Genomic DNA, 18,492 nt, shown 5'->3' with positions numbered 1-18,492 from the left:
ACTATATTGTACATCTGAAACTAATATAATATTGTATGTCAATGGTAATTAAAAATAAAAACTTTTTATAGAAAAAGCAGAGAACCATATGATTTCACTGACATGTGGTATATAAACCAAAAACAACAAAAGAACAAGACAAACAGATGAGAAACAAAAACTCAAAGACACAGACAATAGTTTAGTGGTTACCAGAGGGGAAGGGTGTTGGGGGTGGGAGATGAGGGTAAGGGGGATCAAATATATGGTGATGGAAGGAGAACTGACTCTGGGTGGTCAACACACAATGGGATTTATAGATGATGTAATACAGAATTGTACACCTGAAATCTATGTAATTTTACTAACAATTGTCACCCCAATAAATTTAAAAAAATAAAAATAAAAACTTTTTGAAAAGAATTATTGGAGGGGCTTCTTAAAACGCAGTTTCCCAGGCCTGCCTCTGGAGATTCTGACTCAAGAATTGGATCAGTGCCTAGTATCTGTATTTTTAACAAGCATTTGAATCACATGAGCAGTCAAATTGGAGGAAACTCTGGGGTAGTGTCCTAGCTTGATCTACCCATTTTCTAAGTCTCTTATTCCAACCCATTTTTCCCCCGTTTTTTCAGCATTACTCTCAAGCCTCCTGAAGACTTCTATACCCTTTCCCATTGTTTTATTTACTGATAATAACAAATACTACTGTTTATCGAACAAGGAAAAAAAAAGAACATAGCAGGTGGCCATTTCCTGGTCAAGGGAATCAAATCCCACAAAATTTGCTTACCATGACATTGACATTTGCGTGATCTCCTTTCCTATTCCGAATCTGAATACAGGATATTGGCAAATTCATTCCTACCCCAGTGGCCACATTTCTCAGGTCAGCAGCACTGTATTCCCCACGCAAGAGCAAACTGTTATTATCAGAACCAAGTCCCAGAGAGGCCCAATAGAAATAGGTCTGAGAAAGTCTCTCAACCGTAGTGACATCTATTGTGGCTGATGTCATGCAAGGATTCGAAGCTGTTTTCCTTCCATACCTCAGCTCCTCTGGAGAGCGACAGCAGCTCTGAAAGCAACAACCTGGGCTCTGGCTCAACTTGATACACACAAAGAAAAGTAGGCACCCCAGAAATAAAAAGGAAATACAAGCCAATGCAATTACTAAATATAGGTTCTGGGCGGAAAGGTGCCCTATTTCCCAGGCATCTTCAAAGTCTGGAAGGACCTGAGGGACAGAGTTGCTCAACAGCACATACAGTGTGACAGAGGAGGAAAGTGATGGGTCTCCATGGTCCCGAACCACTACCACCACCTTTTGCTTAACGACATCAGTGGGAAGAACTAAGCGAGCAGTACGGATCTCTCCCGTATTGGCTGAGATTCTGAAAAGGCTAGAGTCAGAAGCCTGAGAGATGTGGTAGGAAAGCCAGGCATTGGAGCCACTGTCTGCATCCTCAGCTACCACTTTTGTGATCAAGTGTCCAGTTCTGGCAGAGCGGGGCACAATTTCCACCGGGACAGAGCCATTTCTGGGTAAGGGAAACAAGATGACGGGAGCATTGTCGTTCCTATCTACCACAAACAAGTTCACGGTCACTGCTGCACTTCTGGGAGGAATGCCACCATCTCTGGCTTCCACTTGAAAGCTAAACCCCTTGAGCTGCTCAAAGTCAAAGGAAGTTTTGGCAGTGATAGCCCCACTAGATGTTTCTACGGCCACCAAGCTAGATGCTGTCTGCCCTTCAGCGATAATATCCAACAGTTCATAGTAGACAAGGCCATTCTTCCCCAGGTCAGGGTCCTGGGCAAACACGCGACCTAGGGAGGCTCCAGGGCCATTGTTTTCAGCCACAACAAGTTCCTGCTGTGGTTGAGGAAAGCTTGGTGCATTGTCATTCACATCAGCAACTGACACAGTCAGTGTCCTGAGGGTGCTAAGTGGGGGCGAGCCACCATCTGAGGCGGTGATCAGGATCTGGTATTCGCTGACCTGCTCCCGGTCCAGGGGTCCATCAGTCAGCAAACTGTAGTAATTGTCAAAGGAAGCCTTCAGCTTAAAAGGGCCTCTACTGGACATACTACAAATGACCTTACCATTGGGACCGAGGTCCTCATCCCTTACACTAAAGAGAGCAATCACTGTGCCAGGGGCAACATCCTCAGAAACGGGGCTGGAGAGAGTCAGAAGGTTCACCTCGGGGGCATGATCATTCACGTCTGTCACTTCCACCAGCAGTTTGGCGGTGCTAGCTAGGGCGAAAGTGCCTTCATCCCTCGCTTCGATATATGCCTCCAACAGCGTTTCAGGCGGACCTAGTGAAGCAGCTACCCGCACCTCCCCATTTCTAGGGTGCACGTGAAAGTGGTGTCGCAGCTTTGCTTGTGTGCTATTGCTTAAGGAGTACCGGATTTCCCCATTGGAGCCTTCATCGGGGTCCGAGGCCTGAACTCGGAATAACACAGTCCCGTTGGGTGCAGTCTCTGGCACCTTGGTACGGTATACTGTGCGCTCAAATACAGGAGCATTGTCGTTTGTGTCCACTACGATGATGGCGACTCGTGCGTCTCCGGAGCGCACGGGCTGCCCGCCGTCCCGAGCAGTGAGCAGCAGCCGGTGGGTGGCGCGCTCCTCCCGATCCAGTGCTTTCTCCAAGACCAACTCCGGGTATTCGCTGCCGTCCACCCTCGACCCCATGTCCAGGCGGAAGTGCTGATTGGGGTTCAAGCTGTAGCTTAGCCTCCCGTTGCTTCCCTCGTCGGCATCCTGGGCATTAGGGAGAGTAAAGCGGGCCCCAGGCATCAGGAACTCAGGGATGTGCAGCTGCACGTCGCCGGCAGGGAAGAGAGGTGAGTTGTCGTTGGCGTCCAGAACGTGAACCAGCATCTTGTGCAGCTCCAGAGGGTCCTCCAGCACCAGCTCATAGGTCAAGACGCAGGCAGCTTTGGCCCCACACAGCCATTCGCGGTCTGCCGGCTCTCTGACTATCAAGCTACCGCTGGCCAGATCCACCCCGAAGTAAGGCTTGTTGTGGCTGGAAAGGAAGCGAAAGTTCCGCAAAGACAGAGCTGCTGTCGACAGCTGCAAGTCCGCGGTAACATTGCCTATGGCTACGCCCCGCTGGGTCTCCTCCAACACTGAGTATTCGAGCTGTCCGGCGGCAGAACCGCAGGAGACCCACAAACATAGAACCGCCACCCACCAGCCAACCATCCTCCCTGCCAGTATCCTCGCTCCACCAAGCGGCGTCCCAGGACCATGCTCCGGATTCCCGGAGAGCACGAGCCGTGGTGACAAGCAAGGGTCGGCCAGGCGCCGCTGCCGGCTAGAGATGCAGAGACCGCCGACGTTCCGCTTGCTGAATACCGGATTGCCCGGGGCTGGCCCGCGGGGACCAACCTTGCTAGACTGGAGGCTTGGCAGCCGTCTGGGAAAGCCGAGCGGCCGGGTGCGGAGGAGCGCAGCGCCGCCTAGGGGTGCAGAGACCAGGTAAACGGCCGGGTCCAGGAAGCGCGGTCTCCCCATTCCTTGCGGGCTGGGACCTAGCCCCGAGCCCTGGCAGCGGACGCGGGGCGGGGCAGAGAAGACGCTCCGAGCAACTAACGCATCTTCCCTTAAATGGCGTTTCCTAGGACAACGCCCCGCGATCGCCCCGATCTTAACCTCTGCCTGAAGACGGCTTGTAACTGGGGCTGAGTTTAGCTGGGCTTCTCTCGTCAACTGTTGGACAGCGGAGCGTCCAATCTCGGGCGCCTGGACCCACTGGCCCCTGCAGTGCCCGCGGGAGCCGCGGAACTCCGAGAGGAACCGCGGGGCGGAGGCGGTGAGACGCGGATCCGTGACCGTGAACGACCACGCCTTCGCGACTTAAGGAAACAGCTGCCCCCACACCTAGTGCTGTGGTGCATTCGGTGCTGGATTCCCAGTCTCTCCGCTGCGGCTTAAAGTCTCCCCTGCACTTTCTTGTATCCCAGGAGCCTCCAACGTTTCAGTAGAGGCAGCTAGCGAGGGGCAACTTGGGAAATATCCTTCTCAAGTTTCCCCCGGACTCTCGCTTTGCGAGGTAATAAAGTGAGCGAGGGCAAGGCTTACGGTCCTACGTTCCGCTTTTTGCAAGTCAGCAGTTTCTCTTTCCCCAGAAGGCCCTACTGGGAGTGTGCTTTGCCAGCTGCCCTTAACGCTCTGGGTGAGGCAGGAGGTTAGGAACCAAGCAATACCAAGCACCAGAAACTCAGAAAGATTGACAACTCATCATCCCCACAGGATGTACGAAGTGAAGGGGATAGAAAGTACTGAGCTACTCTCCAGAGTGTGACCAGGAAACTACACTGCAAATTTACTTTCTGTAAATATTTAGAAAATAGTAATGAGACAGGGTAAGAACAGGCTAGATACCCATACCTTCTCCAACGTCGTTTTTAAGCCTGTGTTTAGCACGGAAATCTGGACAGTGATCAGTTATATGAAAAACATCTCAGAGCTACAAGAAATACCTCCAAATTCCGCCTACCACCCTACAACCAGTGGCTTTCCCTGAGGGAGGCGAGCTGAAAAAGAGAGGGGCTTAAATGACTGTAAAACACTAAATTCCTCACACTCAAATCCTTCTTTTAATACAATTGCTGTATTCAAAGCCCCAAAAACCAAAATTTGAAAGATGAAAGCTGACCAGAGATCAAGAATTGAAACTTTCAAGGCACTCTATTTTCTGCTTAAAAGCATTGATAATTATGGAAGCTGAGTGTAGGATACATGGGGGTTAATTGCACACTTCTCTCAAAGTTAGTGTATATTTGAATATTTCTATAATAACTTTTTAAATTGCTGACTAAAATGGAGTGGGGAGCAGGCAGCTCCAGCATTCTGGTTTTAAGACTAAAAGTGGGGTTGGTAACTTCAGTGTGCCACTAAGAACCAATCACCTCCAATCACTTCCAAGGAATGTCACAAACCCTTCCCTTATCTCTCCCATGGAAGTAGGTCAGGCTGCAACATAAGGCAATGTTAGTAGTAAATGCTCCTAATTTTGTCTCTCTGAATTAAAGAACAAAATAATCACTGACCCCAAGTTTTGGACAAAAGTAAAGCAGGAAACACATCAGCCAACTAAAGTGTCAGTAGAGTCATACCGGTAGTACAGCCATCTTTGGGGATCTTCATTAGGATGTGAAATGACCCATAAAAATGAAATTTATTCTTCACTAAATTTCAGAACCCTAATTAATTATCTACTTTAGTGCCAGAGAATAGAATTTGCATTTCATTTTAATACTGCTAACCAAGCTAACTGCTTGGGGGTGAAAAGTTATACTTTTCACTTTCCCCATTAGCAGCAGATGCAATACAGCTGGAGAGATTTACTAAACTTTTGGAACGCCCTGACTTTAGCTCACCATCTGCCTCCACATGTTTAGACATAACTGTGATTTGTGGGAAGGCAATATTTAGGAGATATTTGGCTATCCCAAAGATGAGAAAAATCTCAAGAACTTTTCCTTTTGTATAAGATGACTGTGTACACATTAAAATGAATTAAAACTTTTCTTTGGCAGAACTATTCCTGTCTAATATTTCATTTTGTCATTTTATGGCATTTTCCATAGTTTCTCCTAATTCATGCAGTTTCAGGCTTTTAATTAGGTACAAGTACAACTTTAAGTGGACTCTATGCAAAAATATAGTCCTTATTTCTGCCTGGGTTCTATCGCCATGAGTATTATTACAAAGCTCTCTTACCAAACTTGGTCGTAAGCTGTAAATTCAAAAGATTTCTAGCCATAATGCATAAACTGCTATTAGAGATCTTGAAGCCAAACAGGAAAATAATAAATCTGATACCCACCAAAGAATTTGTCAGCAAAAGAATATTGTTCTTTAAACAAGAGTGCTTAAGATTATTCCCTGAGAGTATATTATGTACTTAAGGAAACTAAATTAAAAGACAGGACATCACAATTACATTAAGCAAATTTTCATCCTGTAAAGTAGCTTAATAAAGTATCCAAATCAAGTCTAACAGAGTGGGAGTTTTTTGCAAGTAGAAATCTGTATCACCGTGTCATTCTCTTTTTATTTTTCACTTGAACCCTTTACGAATAACACATTACTACAGAATTTCTTTTTCAAGTTTCTAGTACCAAGGAACTAGGTTTTCTCTATCACATAATGCCATATAAAGTTTTTTGGACCTCTTTTTTATGAATCTTCACTCTAACTCTATGCTGTGTTTACTTACTACTTTTTATAATTGTGTGCCAATTTTTCAAAAATTACCTTTTTATAAAAATATCTTTCTCTTTCATCTTCAAAGTGTAGCCCTCAGAACTTAAGTCATACTCCAGGTTGGTCAAATCAGGTCCAAGGAATGGAGATCTGGTCCTTTGATTCTAAATACTACATATCAAGTAAGAGTTTAAATTTCATATGGTTCTTTAACAGCTACATCACATACTTCTTTCATGATGAACTGAAAACTAAAATTCACACCCATTTTTTCCTAGATGCTATTAAGCCACAGATCAAAAAGTCCTAGACTTTTATACTTACATTTTTTTGTTTACTTAAATTTGCTGCATGTCATTGTGTTAAGAGCTAGCCTATCTGGTTCAGTCACATAATACTTTACCTACATTCAAATTGCACATTCCTACATATTTGGTAAGCAGTCACCCTAAATCTTCTGAGCTACAGATGAAAATTTTCATCAAGTATGGCTGAAAAGGAAGGCCTATAACTACTACCAAACACCCTACCTGACATCAGATAGTGTCTAACCTGAAATAAAAATCTGACAAAGATACTATCAACAGTCTCCAAAAAAGACTAAATAAATTTCACATTATATTATAGTTTCCAAAAATGCTAACCTAAATCTTGCCAGATCATCATTGTGATAGATGCTTAAAAGGAAATTTGATAAAAATTTGGCAGCTATCACAAAACAATGGCCATCTTCATTTTAAACAGTAAAACACCAGAATTATTCCCATGAAAAATCATGAGCATCACAGGACACTTCACATCATAGTTATTATTCAATACTGAGTTGTATATTCTAGATAAGTGTGTGTGTGTGTATGTGTGTGTGCTAGAAAAGAAGATAAAATGTTACATGATAAATTTCTAAGTAATATAATTTTCTACTAAAAATATCCCAGAGAATTACAGAAAAAATAATTAGAACTAAAAAGAGTTCAATGAGATGATTAGCTTAAAAATAAAAAAACAGTTTTCCTACATACCCGCAATAACTAGACGAAAAGTGGGATTTCAACCAATTATAGATTAGTGAAAATGGGCATTTTAATATCTCTTCTCCTCCACAAAACCTACCCAAAACAACAAAAAGTACAGCCAACATAAAATAAAATTACATCTTTGATGAAACTCCATAAAACATCTGAACTTCAACCACAATATATATGAAGAAAAGTTCCCAGGTACCATGAAAATTGGACCAAGGTGAAAGAGAATGCTAAGAGAGGATACCTGCCACTGGAGACCTTGGGAAAGGCTGGTAGATTGAAGTTTTCCAAAGTAGTGGTTCACACTGAGAGGCAAAACCAATGACTCCTGATTTGAAACAAAAAGATCTGCGTACATAGGCTGAATGAGGCAGGATTCCCCCACAATCCTATTTCTCAGCACAAAACTAAAGAGAAAGCTGGACTGAATGTGATAGTGAGCAGATGCACTATTATTTCAAGAGTCAACCTAAGGATGTGGTAAGCTAGAGAGACAACTGGGTGACAAATTGCAGCTGCCAATTCTCATCAGTTGGAGATATTTAAAAGCTAAAGTACACATTAAATAAGGAAAATAAGGAAATGTTCACATTAGTCCAGAGCACTACTGACCCATCCATTTACATTCTCCACTTGCAGACAGCTGGTCCTGAAGGAATTCTTCTCAAATATATAAATAATATTTTTTAAAAAAGAGCCAACATAGGCTCTACATAAATATTATAAGAAAGAATAAGAAAATAAATATGAAAACTATAGATAGGAATGCACACCTGAAAATGTTTACTACCAAGCAAATAAAAATTTTTTTCTTTTTTCTTTTTTCAACTGAGTTAGTTTCTTTTTTTCTTTTGGGGGGCACAGCCCACCATCCCTTGCGGGACTCGAGGAATTGAACTGGCAACCTGAGGAATTGAACTGGCAACCTTGTGGTTGAGAGCCCACTGGCCCATGTGGGAATCAAACCGGCAGTCTTCAGAGTTAGGAACACAGAGCTCTAACCGCCTGAGCCACCAGGCCGGCCCCACAAATAAAATGTTTAACAAGAGAGCTCTAGTCAAAAGATTCACAAAACAATTTCAAAGGGTCTCAGAATTAAGAACCAAAAACAGAATTTCAAGGAGAAAATGAAAAGGCCACAGAAGACCATGAAAACTCAACTGGCACAATTCATGAAATAAATGGAAGAGAAATAGAAAATCATCACAGAAATTAAAGCCACATTTGAAAGAGTAAAAACAAGCTCTGCCTGGTACACAGTCCAGAACAAGAGGAGACATTTAAGAAGGTTGAGAAAAATAAATGGAAAAAACAAATAATTTAAAAGAATTAACAGGGAAAATATAGCTTTGGAACACAGAAAAAGGAGATCTAGCATACTCCTAATAGATATCCTTAAAAAAAACAAATACAAAAAAGAAAAAGAATCCACTCAAGAAAACATTTTCAGACACAAATAAACTTCAGATTTCAGCTTTCAGCAATGTAAGTCTAGTTTGTCTTCAGCCAGTGAAATACCAAGGGTAACAGGTGGGCAGTGGGAGACTGTCAGGAATAAGAAGATGTACTATCTATCAAAAATTTTTTAAAGCTCTTTCCCATCTTGCAAGATGGCGGGTGAAAAAAGCTGAGAAGCTGGACACTAAGGCGAAGAAACCTGAAGCCCAGACGGCTGATGCTGGTGGCAAGGTTAACAAGGGCAGACTCAAGGCCAAAATGCCCAAGAAGGGGAAATCCCACAGCAGCCGAAACCCTGTCCTGTTCAGAGGAATTGACAGATATTCCCAATCAGCTCTGTATTCCCGAAAGGCCATGTACAAGAGGAAGTACTCAGCAGCCAAATTCTGGCTTGAAAAGAAAAAGAAGAATGTTCTTGCTACTGTCACAAAACCAGTTGGTGGTGACAAGAATGGTGGCATCCGAGTAGTTAAACTTCACAAAATGCCTAGATACTAAACTATGGAAGATGTGCCTCCAAAGCTGTTGAGTCATGGCAAGAAGCCTTTCAGTCAGCACGTGAGAAAACTGTGGGCCAGCATCACTCCAGGGACCATTCTGATCATCCTACTGGGCTCCAGAGGCAAGAGGGTGGTTTTCCTGAAACAGCTGAGCAGTGGCTTGCTGCTTGTGACTGAACCTCTGTCCCTCAATCGAGTTCCTCTGCATAGAACACACTGGAAATATGTCACCGCCACTTCCACCAAAATTGATATCAGTGGTGTGAAAATCTCCAAATATCTCTCTGATGCTTCCTTCAAGAAGCTGCATAAGCTCAGACACAGGAGGGTGAGATCTTCAACACAGAGAAAGAGAAATAGGTGATTACAGAGTGGTGCAAAATTGATCAGAAAGCCGTGGACTCGCAAATTCTGCCAGAGATCAAAACTGTTCCTCAGCTCCAGGGCTACTGCCACTCTGTTTGTCTCACAAATGGGGTTCATCCTCACAAACTGCTGTTCTAAATTTTTTACAAGGAAACTAATTCAATGTCTGATCTGTTAAAAAGAAAGATTTTTTTAATTGATAGGGTACATACTCAGGCTTCTAGCTTGTCACTCTTGTCCTTACAACAACAACAAAAAAGCTGGATAAATGACTTTTCTTGAACCCATCAGAGAACTGAGTGTTCAGGGAAAACCTCCACTCTGAATTCTGGACAGACAGGCAAATCCAGAGAGTCATAGCCAATATCTGCTTATATGGAGCAGAAGCCACTAGAGCCAGAGACTGATTGGGAACGTGTAAATTGAAATTTTAATGAATTGCTGGAGGCTAAGTTGTAGACTACCTTAAGAGTGAGAAATTCCTGCAGGCCACAGTCTTGAGGTGTGGGCACACTTTTATGGACAAGAAAGATCTCCTATGGCTCTGGCAGGGAGTGAGGAAGAGTAATGTTTGTGAAATATTCCCGGAGACTTCTCCCCTCTTCTCTTTAAAAAGCAATTATATATAAACTGTTGGGCCTACAATATATAGAAATGTAACAACTTTGCCAACTACTGTACAAAGGAGATGATGGAAGAACAGCTGTACTGGATAAAAAAATGGTACCAGATGGCAATTGGAATCCACAGGAACAAATGAACAGAACCAGTAATGGTAAATAAGAAACATTAAATACATACTTGCTTTTCTTTTTTCTCTCAGCATCTTTAAAGGATATACAATTATATAAAGTAATAATTATAAAAATGTATTGTTGAGTTTGTGATATATATGGATGTGTATTGGTTTCCAGCAGCTGCTGTAAAAAATCACCAGACACTGGGTGGCTTCAAACAGTTTTTCTCACAGTTCTGGAGGGGAGAAGTTCAAACTCAAGGTGTTGATACAGCTATACTCTGGCTAGAGTCTCTAGTAGGGATTCCATTCCTTGCCTCATCCAGCATTTAAAGGCTATTTGTATTACTCCAATCTCTGCCTCTATCTTCACATAGCCTTCTTCTCTGTTTCTGTCTTGTCTTCTATTGCTTTTAATTTTCCTCCTTCCATCCCCCCACCCCAACTCCAAGTCAAGTCATTGTTCTCAGTCTAGTTGTGGAGGGTGCAGCTCACTGGCCCATGTGGGAATCAAACCAGCGACCTCGGTGTTAGGAGCACAGCACTCCAACCACCTGAGCCACTCAGCCACCCCTTGTCTTCTATCTCTTATAAAAACTCTTGTCATTGGAATTAGTGCCCACCTGGAAAATCCAGGATAAACGCATCTCAAGATCCTTAACTTAATTATATCATCAAAGATCTTTCTTCCAAATAGGTCACATTCACAGGTTCCAGGGGTTAAGATGCAAACATATCTTTTTGGAGGCCACAATTTAACCCACTACAAGATATAGTATGTATTATAATAAAAATAGAAAAAAGGTTTATGGGAGTGATATTTTTCTATCTAAATAGAATTGTTAGTATAAATCTGAAGAAGATACTGATAAATTAAAACGTATATAGTAAGATCAAGAGAAACACTGAGAAAATAACTCAAATATACAGTTTAAAACTTATTGAAGGAATTTAAATGATACATTTGAAAATATTCACTTAATAAAAACATATCAGTAAAAGAGGAATATAAAAACAAGAGAATTGAAACAAAGAAAACAAAAATGGCAGACATGAATAGTCCAACTATATCACTAATAATAAAAAATATAAATGGATGAAACAATCTAATCAAAAAGCCAAATTATCAGACTAGATTTTAAAATAACAAGATCTAACTATATGTTGTCTACAGGAGATACTTTTAGATTCAAAGATACAAGTAAATTAAAATTTAAAGGATGGAAAAACATATATTGTGAAAATAGCAACCACAAGATAGCTGGAGTGGCAATGCTAATATCAGACCAAAGTATTACTAGAAATAAAGAGGGACATTGTATAATGACAAATTGGTCAATTAGGAAGCATATAACAATAACAATTTTAAGTATAGAGATAGCTAACAATAGAGCTCCTGAATACATGAAGCAAAAACTGACAGAAATGAAGGGAGAAACAGACAATTCTACACTAACAGCTGGACACTTTAATATCCTACTTTCAGTCATGGATAACAACCGGGCAGAAGATCAATAAGAAAATAGAAGACTTTAAAAACATTATAAACCACCTAGACCTAAAAGACATCTATAGAACACTCACATAATAACAGTAGAACACCATGTTTCCCCGAAAATAAGACCTAGCCAGACCATCAGCTGTAATGCATGTTTTGGAGCAAAAATTAATATAAGACTCAGTCTTATTTTAATATAAGATCAGGTATTTGTAATATAATATAATAATATAATACCGGATCTTAATTATATTAAGATTATTAATTTTATATATTATTATCTATATTACTTTTTGCTCCAAAAGACACATTAGAGCTGATGGTCTGGCTAGGTCTTATTTTCGGGGAAAAACAGTATATATTCTTCTCGATTGCAGATGGAACATGCTCCATGATAGACCTAAGTGTCAAGCAGATTACTGCACACCAGTTATCAATCCCAAGGAACAACTCTAAACACTACTTCCCATTGCATCTTGGCATTTGAGTTGCCAGGAAGAACACAACACAGTCAGGCAAGCACTGGATGGAACAACACTTTACTTACATAGAGCAGAGACTAAGCAAAATCAGCTCCAGTAGTGGGCATTGGTCCCTCATGGCCAGCAGGTGTCTCCTAGAGGCTATTGCTGGGCAATTTGCCTGCATGCACCCCTCTTGTGCTACAGAAGGACCTTCTCCCCTCCCCACAGAGGAAAGATATAACAGTGGGGTTGGCCAGGTGACCATAATTTACATGCTGCAAGCAGAAACAAAGGAGCATTTATTGAAACGGAACGATATTCCCATAAAACGTGATAAGCCCAGCATAGGCTGAGTGGGCTCTTTATTTCTTGGTAAGGAATTGTTTCAAGCCCAAGACTCATTTTTATGTGGCTGAGTGAAGGTTGAAAGACTGCCCTTTCCAACTCTAAGCCATAAAATAAGCTTCAATAAATTTAAAAGAATTGACACCATACAAAGTATGCTTTCTGACCTCAATGAAAGGAAATTAGAAATAACAAGAAGAAATTTGGGGGATTCACAAATATGTGGAAATTAAATAACATAATGCTGAAATAACTAATGGGTCAAAGAAGAAACAACAATGAAAATTAGAAAATATTCAGCGATGAAAGAAAATGAAGATACAACATATGAAAACTTAAACATATGCACTAAAGTAGTGCTTAGAGGAAAATGTATAGCTATAAATGTTGACACTGAAAAAGAAGAAATATCTCAAATCAATAACCTAAACTTCCACTTTAAAACACTGGGAAAATAAAAGCAAACCAAAAGGAAACAAGCAGAAGGATGGAAATAATTAGGATTAGAGCAGAACTAAATGAAATAAAGAATGGGAAAACAGTAGAGAAAGGCAAGCCACAAGTTGGTTCTTTGAAAAGATCAACAAAACTGACAAATCTTTAGCTATATTGACCAAAAGAAAAAGCCAGAAGACTAAAATTACTAAAACCAGAAATTAAAGAGGAGCCATTACTATTGACCTTACAGAAATAAAAAGGATTATATGAGAATACTATAAACAATTGTATGCCAATGTAGCTTAGATTAAATGATAAAATTCCTAGAATACACAAATATCTAAACTGATTCAAAAAGATACAGAAAATCTGAATGGATCTATAAAAAGTAAAGAGATTGAATTAGTAACAATATAACTATATGAAACAACAACAACAAAAAGCAAGACCAAAAAGCATCATGAATAAATTCTACCAAACATTTAAATAAATATTAATATCAATTCTTTACAAATTCTTCCAAAGAACAGAAGAGGAGTGAACACTTCCTAACTCATTCTAAGGACAATATTACCTTGATTTAAAATATAAAATATAAAATTATATTTTAATTAAAATTATATTTTAAATATATTTTAATATAAAATATAAAATTATATTTTATACACAAACCAATGTAAAATTAACCGACAAAAAAATGAAAAGCCAAAGATATTACAAGAAAAGAAAACTGCAGACAAATATCTCTTATGAATATAAACACAGAAATAATGCAACAAAATACTAGGAAACCACATTCAGCAACATCGAAAAGGGATTATACACCATGACCAAGTGGGTGTTATCCCAGAAATACAAGGTTGATATAACATCAGAAAATCAATAAATGTAATACAGCATATGTATTAGTTTGCCTGAACTGCCATGACACAGTACCACAGACTGAGTGACTTGAAAAACAGAATTTATTTTCTTATAATTCTGAAGGCTAGAAGTCTATGATCAATGTGTCTAAAAAGTTAGTTTCTTCTGAGGCTTCTTTCCTTGCGTTGTAAATGGCCATCTTCTCCCTGTGTCTTCACATGGTCTTTCCTCTGTGTATGTTGATGTCCTAATTTCCTTTTCTTATAAGAACATCAAAAATATTGCATTAGGGATCAACCTGATGACTTTATTTTAACTTAATTATCTCTTTAAAGATTTTATCTGCAAATATAATTACATTCTGAAGTACTGGTGGTTAGGGTGTCAACATATAAATTGGGGGGGGGCATAATTCATTCCATAATAACATATCAATTGATTAAAATACAAAACCCACATGTTTATCTCAACAGATGCAGAAAAATCATTTCACAAGATCCAACACCATTTCATAATAAAATCAACCAACAAAGTAGGAACAGAAGGAAATTTCCTCATTCTGATAGGGGCACTCATGAAATAAAGAAAGCAAAACAGTAGAGAAAGACAGTGAATCCAAAAATGGATTCTTTGAAAAGACCAACAAAACTGACAAGCCTTTAGCTAGACTGACCAAGAGAAAAAGGCACAAGACTAAAATTACTAAAAACAGAAATGAAAGAGAGAACATTACTACTGACCTACTGACAGGTAGCATTGTAGGTGAAAAAGTGTATGCTTTTGCTCTAAGATCAGAAACAAGTCAAGGATGTTCTCACTACTTCTATTCAACATTGTACTGGAGGTTCTAGCCAGGGCAATTAGGCAAGAATATGAAATCAAAGACATTCTGATTGGAAAGGAAAATTAAAACTATCTCTATTTACAGATGATATGACCTTGTATGTTGAAAATCCTAAAGAATCCACTAAAAACTACAAAACTAATAAATGACATCAGCATGGGTATAGAATAAAAGATTAATATTCAAAAAATCAATTATATTTTATACACAAACCAATGTAAAATTAACTGACAAAAAAATGAAACAACAAAATAATTCCATTTACAATAGCATCAAAAAGATAAAAATATTAAGAAATAAATTTAACAAAAGAAACATAAAATGTATGCTCTGAAAGCTACAAAACATTTGTGAAACAAATTAAAGAGAATCTAAATAAACGGGGGAAAAGTCCCATGTTCATGAATCAGATGACTTTATAATGTTAAGATGGCAATACCCCCCAAACTGATCTACAGCTTCAATAAACTATCAAAAGTAAGCTGGCTTCCTTGCAGAAATCAATAAATGGATCCTAAAATTCCTGTGGAAATGCAAGGCACCCAGAAAAGCCAAAACAATCTTGAAAAAAAGAACAAAGTTGGAGTAACGATACTTCCTGATTTAAAATCTTGCTACAAAGCTACAATAATTAAAAGAACATGGTGCTGGGATAAAGATAGACACATAGATCAACGGACTAGAATTTAGAATCCCGAAATAAACTCCCACATTTATTGGTCAATTGATTTTCAACAATGGTTCCCAAACATTTCAATGGGGAGAAAATAGTTCTTTACAATAAATGGTGCCAGGGCAACTGGATATCCACTTGCAAAAGAATGAAGTTAGATGGCTACCACATACCATATACAAAATTAAATCAAAATGGATCAAAATGACACCAGCAAGATGTCAGAATAGGAAGTCCCAGACTTCATTTCCCCATAAAAATACCAGTTAATGACATATAGACAAAATACCTTTACGAGAATTTCAGAATCCAGTTGAGAACTTGAAGTACCCCGGGTAAGCACAAAGTGGAAACAGCTACTTTGAAACAAATAAGAAGGGTAATTTTAATTTACTCACACCAGCCCCTCCTTCAAGCTGACACAGCTCAGGAACAGGAAAAAACACCCTGGCTTGCTACTTCACCTTCAAGGGGAAAGAGGAGAGTAGAGCATGTGTCCAATGTTTCAGCTTCTCCGAGGGCTGCCTGAGGGACTAGTTCCTGTATTACCTCATTCAGAGAACTGATGGATGCCTGGAAGCCATGAAATAAAAAGAGCAGGGGGCAGCCTGTTTTCTCAGAAAGGAGAAAAAGGAGTGAGTGTGCCTCCAGCCTGTCAGGTTACTGGAGGGCTGTTCAAGGGACTGGTATCTGTCTCAGATGACTTATAACCTGGTATGCTGACAGGGAACCAGCATACTTTGGATGCCTCATGGCCACTGAGAACAAGGGAGAGCAGGTTGCCTCTATAGAACCAGAAAATTAAAATGCTGCAGACAGACACTAGAGGGAGCAAGACAGATCATTTTAAATTATCCAGTCAAGAGGAACAAAAGAAAAAAAAATAGTAGCGAACAGGAATGAAGAAAGCCTATGGCACTTATGAAACACCATTTAAAGAAACAATCATTGGAATTTCAGAAGGAGAAGAGAGCAGGAAGGAAAGGGTAGAAAGCTTATTTAAAGAACTAAGGACTGAGAACTTCCCAAACCTGGGAAGAGATTTGGACATCCAAGTTCATGAACCTAAGGGGTCACCAAAAATTTCAATGCAAAACAATTGTCTCCAAGACAAATTATAATAAAACTGTAAAAAATTAAAGACAAAGAGAATTTTAAAAGCAATGAGGAAAAAAAAATCTCATACAAGAGCACCCTTATAAAGCTAACAGTGAATCTCCCAGTAGGAACATTGAAGGCCAGGAGAGAGTGGGGTGATATATTCAAAGAGGTGAAAGAAAATAACTGCCAAGCAAGAGTACTTTATCCTGCAAAGTTGTCCTTCAGAAAGGAAGGTGAGATACAGACTTTACCAAACAAATAAAAGCTGAGGGAGTTCATCACCATTAGATCTGCAGTACAAGAAATGCTGAAAGGAGTTCTTCAAGTTAAAACGAAAGGATGTTAACCAGTAGCGTGAAAACATATGAAAATAAACAATGCACTGGTAAAGGTGTATACTAATAATGTAATATGGCGGTGTGATAACCACTTAACTCTAATATACAGTTAAAGGACAAAAATATTAAAAATAGCTATAGCTATAATAATTTATTAATGAATATAACAATATTAAAAGATGTAAATTGTGGCAACAAAAGTATAAAATGGGAGGGAATAAAAGAGTAGAGTTTTTGTGTGTGATCAAAGTCAAGCTGTTACCAGCTTAAAATAGACTGTTATATCTATAAGATGTTTCAAGTAAGCCACAGGGTAACCACAAAACAAACAAAAACTATAGTAGAGACACACAAGACAAAGAAAAAGGAAGCAAAGTACACCACTAGGGAAAATCATCTCAATTCACAAAGGAAGACAGCAAGAGGGGAGGAAAGAAACAAAGGATCTATAAAAGAGCCAGAAAATAATTAACAACATGGCAATAATAAGTCCTTACTAATCAATAATTACTTTAAATGTAAATGGACTAAATTCTCATTCAAGAGGCACAGAGTGACTGAATAGATTAAAAAAAAAAAAGACCCAACTACATGCTGCCTCTGAGACATTCATGTCAGCTTCAAGAACATACATAGGCTCAAAGTGAAGAGATAGAAATACATGTTTCATGCAAGTGGAAACCAAAAGAGAGAGCAGGGGTAGTTACACTGATATCAGACAAAATGGACTTTAAGTAAAAAACTTTAATAAGAGAAAAATAAGGTCATTATCATGAAAAAGGGGTCAACTCATCGATTCATCAAGAGGACATAACAGTTGTAAATATATATGCACCCAACATCAGAGCACATAAATATAAAAATCAAATACTAACAGATCTGAAGGAAATAATAGCAACACTACAACAATAGTGGGGGACTTCAATACCCCACTTTCATCAATGGGTACCTCATCCAGACAGAAAATCAGTAAGGAAACCCTGAATTTGAACTATACTTTATAGTTCATATGAACTATAGTTTATAGTTCATATAAAGTTCATATACTTTATAGCTTATAGGTCTATAAATAAACCTAGCAGACATGTACAGAATATTCCATCCAAAGGCAGCAGAATACACATCCTCCAGGATAGACCACATGTAGGTCACAAAACAAGTCTCAGTAAATTTCAAGGCTGAAATCATATGAAGTATCTTTTCTGACTACAAAACTAGAAATGAATAACAGAGAAAAACTGGAAATTTTACAAATATGTGTAAATTAAACACACTCCCAAAAACCAATGAATCAAAGATGAAATCAAAGGGAAATTTTTTTAAAAATCTTGAAACAAGTGAAAATGGAAACACAACATACTGAAACTTATGCAATCCAACAAAAGCCGTTCTAAGAGGGAAGTTTATAATAAATGTCTACATTAAGAAAAATTGCCTCACCTGGAATCTAAAACAAGCAAACAAAAAAACCTCATAGATACAGGGAACAGATTTGTGGTTGCCAGATGCAGGAGATGGGGGATGGGTGAAGGTGCTCAAAAGGTAAAATTTTCCACTTATAAATAAATGTTTATTAAATGAATTTAATTAATGAATGTTCAATACAAGAATTGGGAAGATCTCCCCTAAACCTG

The 18,492-nt window shown here is 39.2% G+C and overlaps 2 protein-coding genes across 2 annotated transcripts in view; both read right to left on the bottom strand.

Moving 5' to 3' along the window:
• LOC308491583 (protocadherin alpha-13-like) overlaps nucleotides 1–18,492 on the bottom strand; it is a 122,916-nt gene that overhangs the window by 90,461 nt on the left and 13,963 nt on the right. The window lies entirely within an intron of this gene.
• PCDHAC1 (protocadherin alpha subfamily C, 1) lies at nucleotides 749–3,202 on the bottom strand (the record flags this gene model as incomplete). Its single annotated transcript, XM_081035004.1, has 1 exon — nucleotides 749–3,202. One exon carries the CDS (start codon nucleotides 3,200–3,202, stop codon nucleotides 749–751), a length of 2,454 nt encoding a protein of 817 aa, XP_080891130.1.

This window comes from Rhinolophus hipposideros (genome assembly GCF_964194185.1).
Source record: "Rhinolophus hipposideros genome assembly, chromosome: 23".
In the NCBI taxonomy this organism is placed as follows: Eukaryota; Metazoa; Chordata; class Mammalia; order Chiroptera; family Rhinolophidae; genus Rhinolophus; species Rhinolophus hipposideros.
This window is presented reverse-complemented; position numbering and strand designations above follow the sequence as displayed.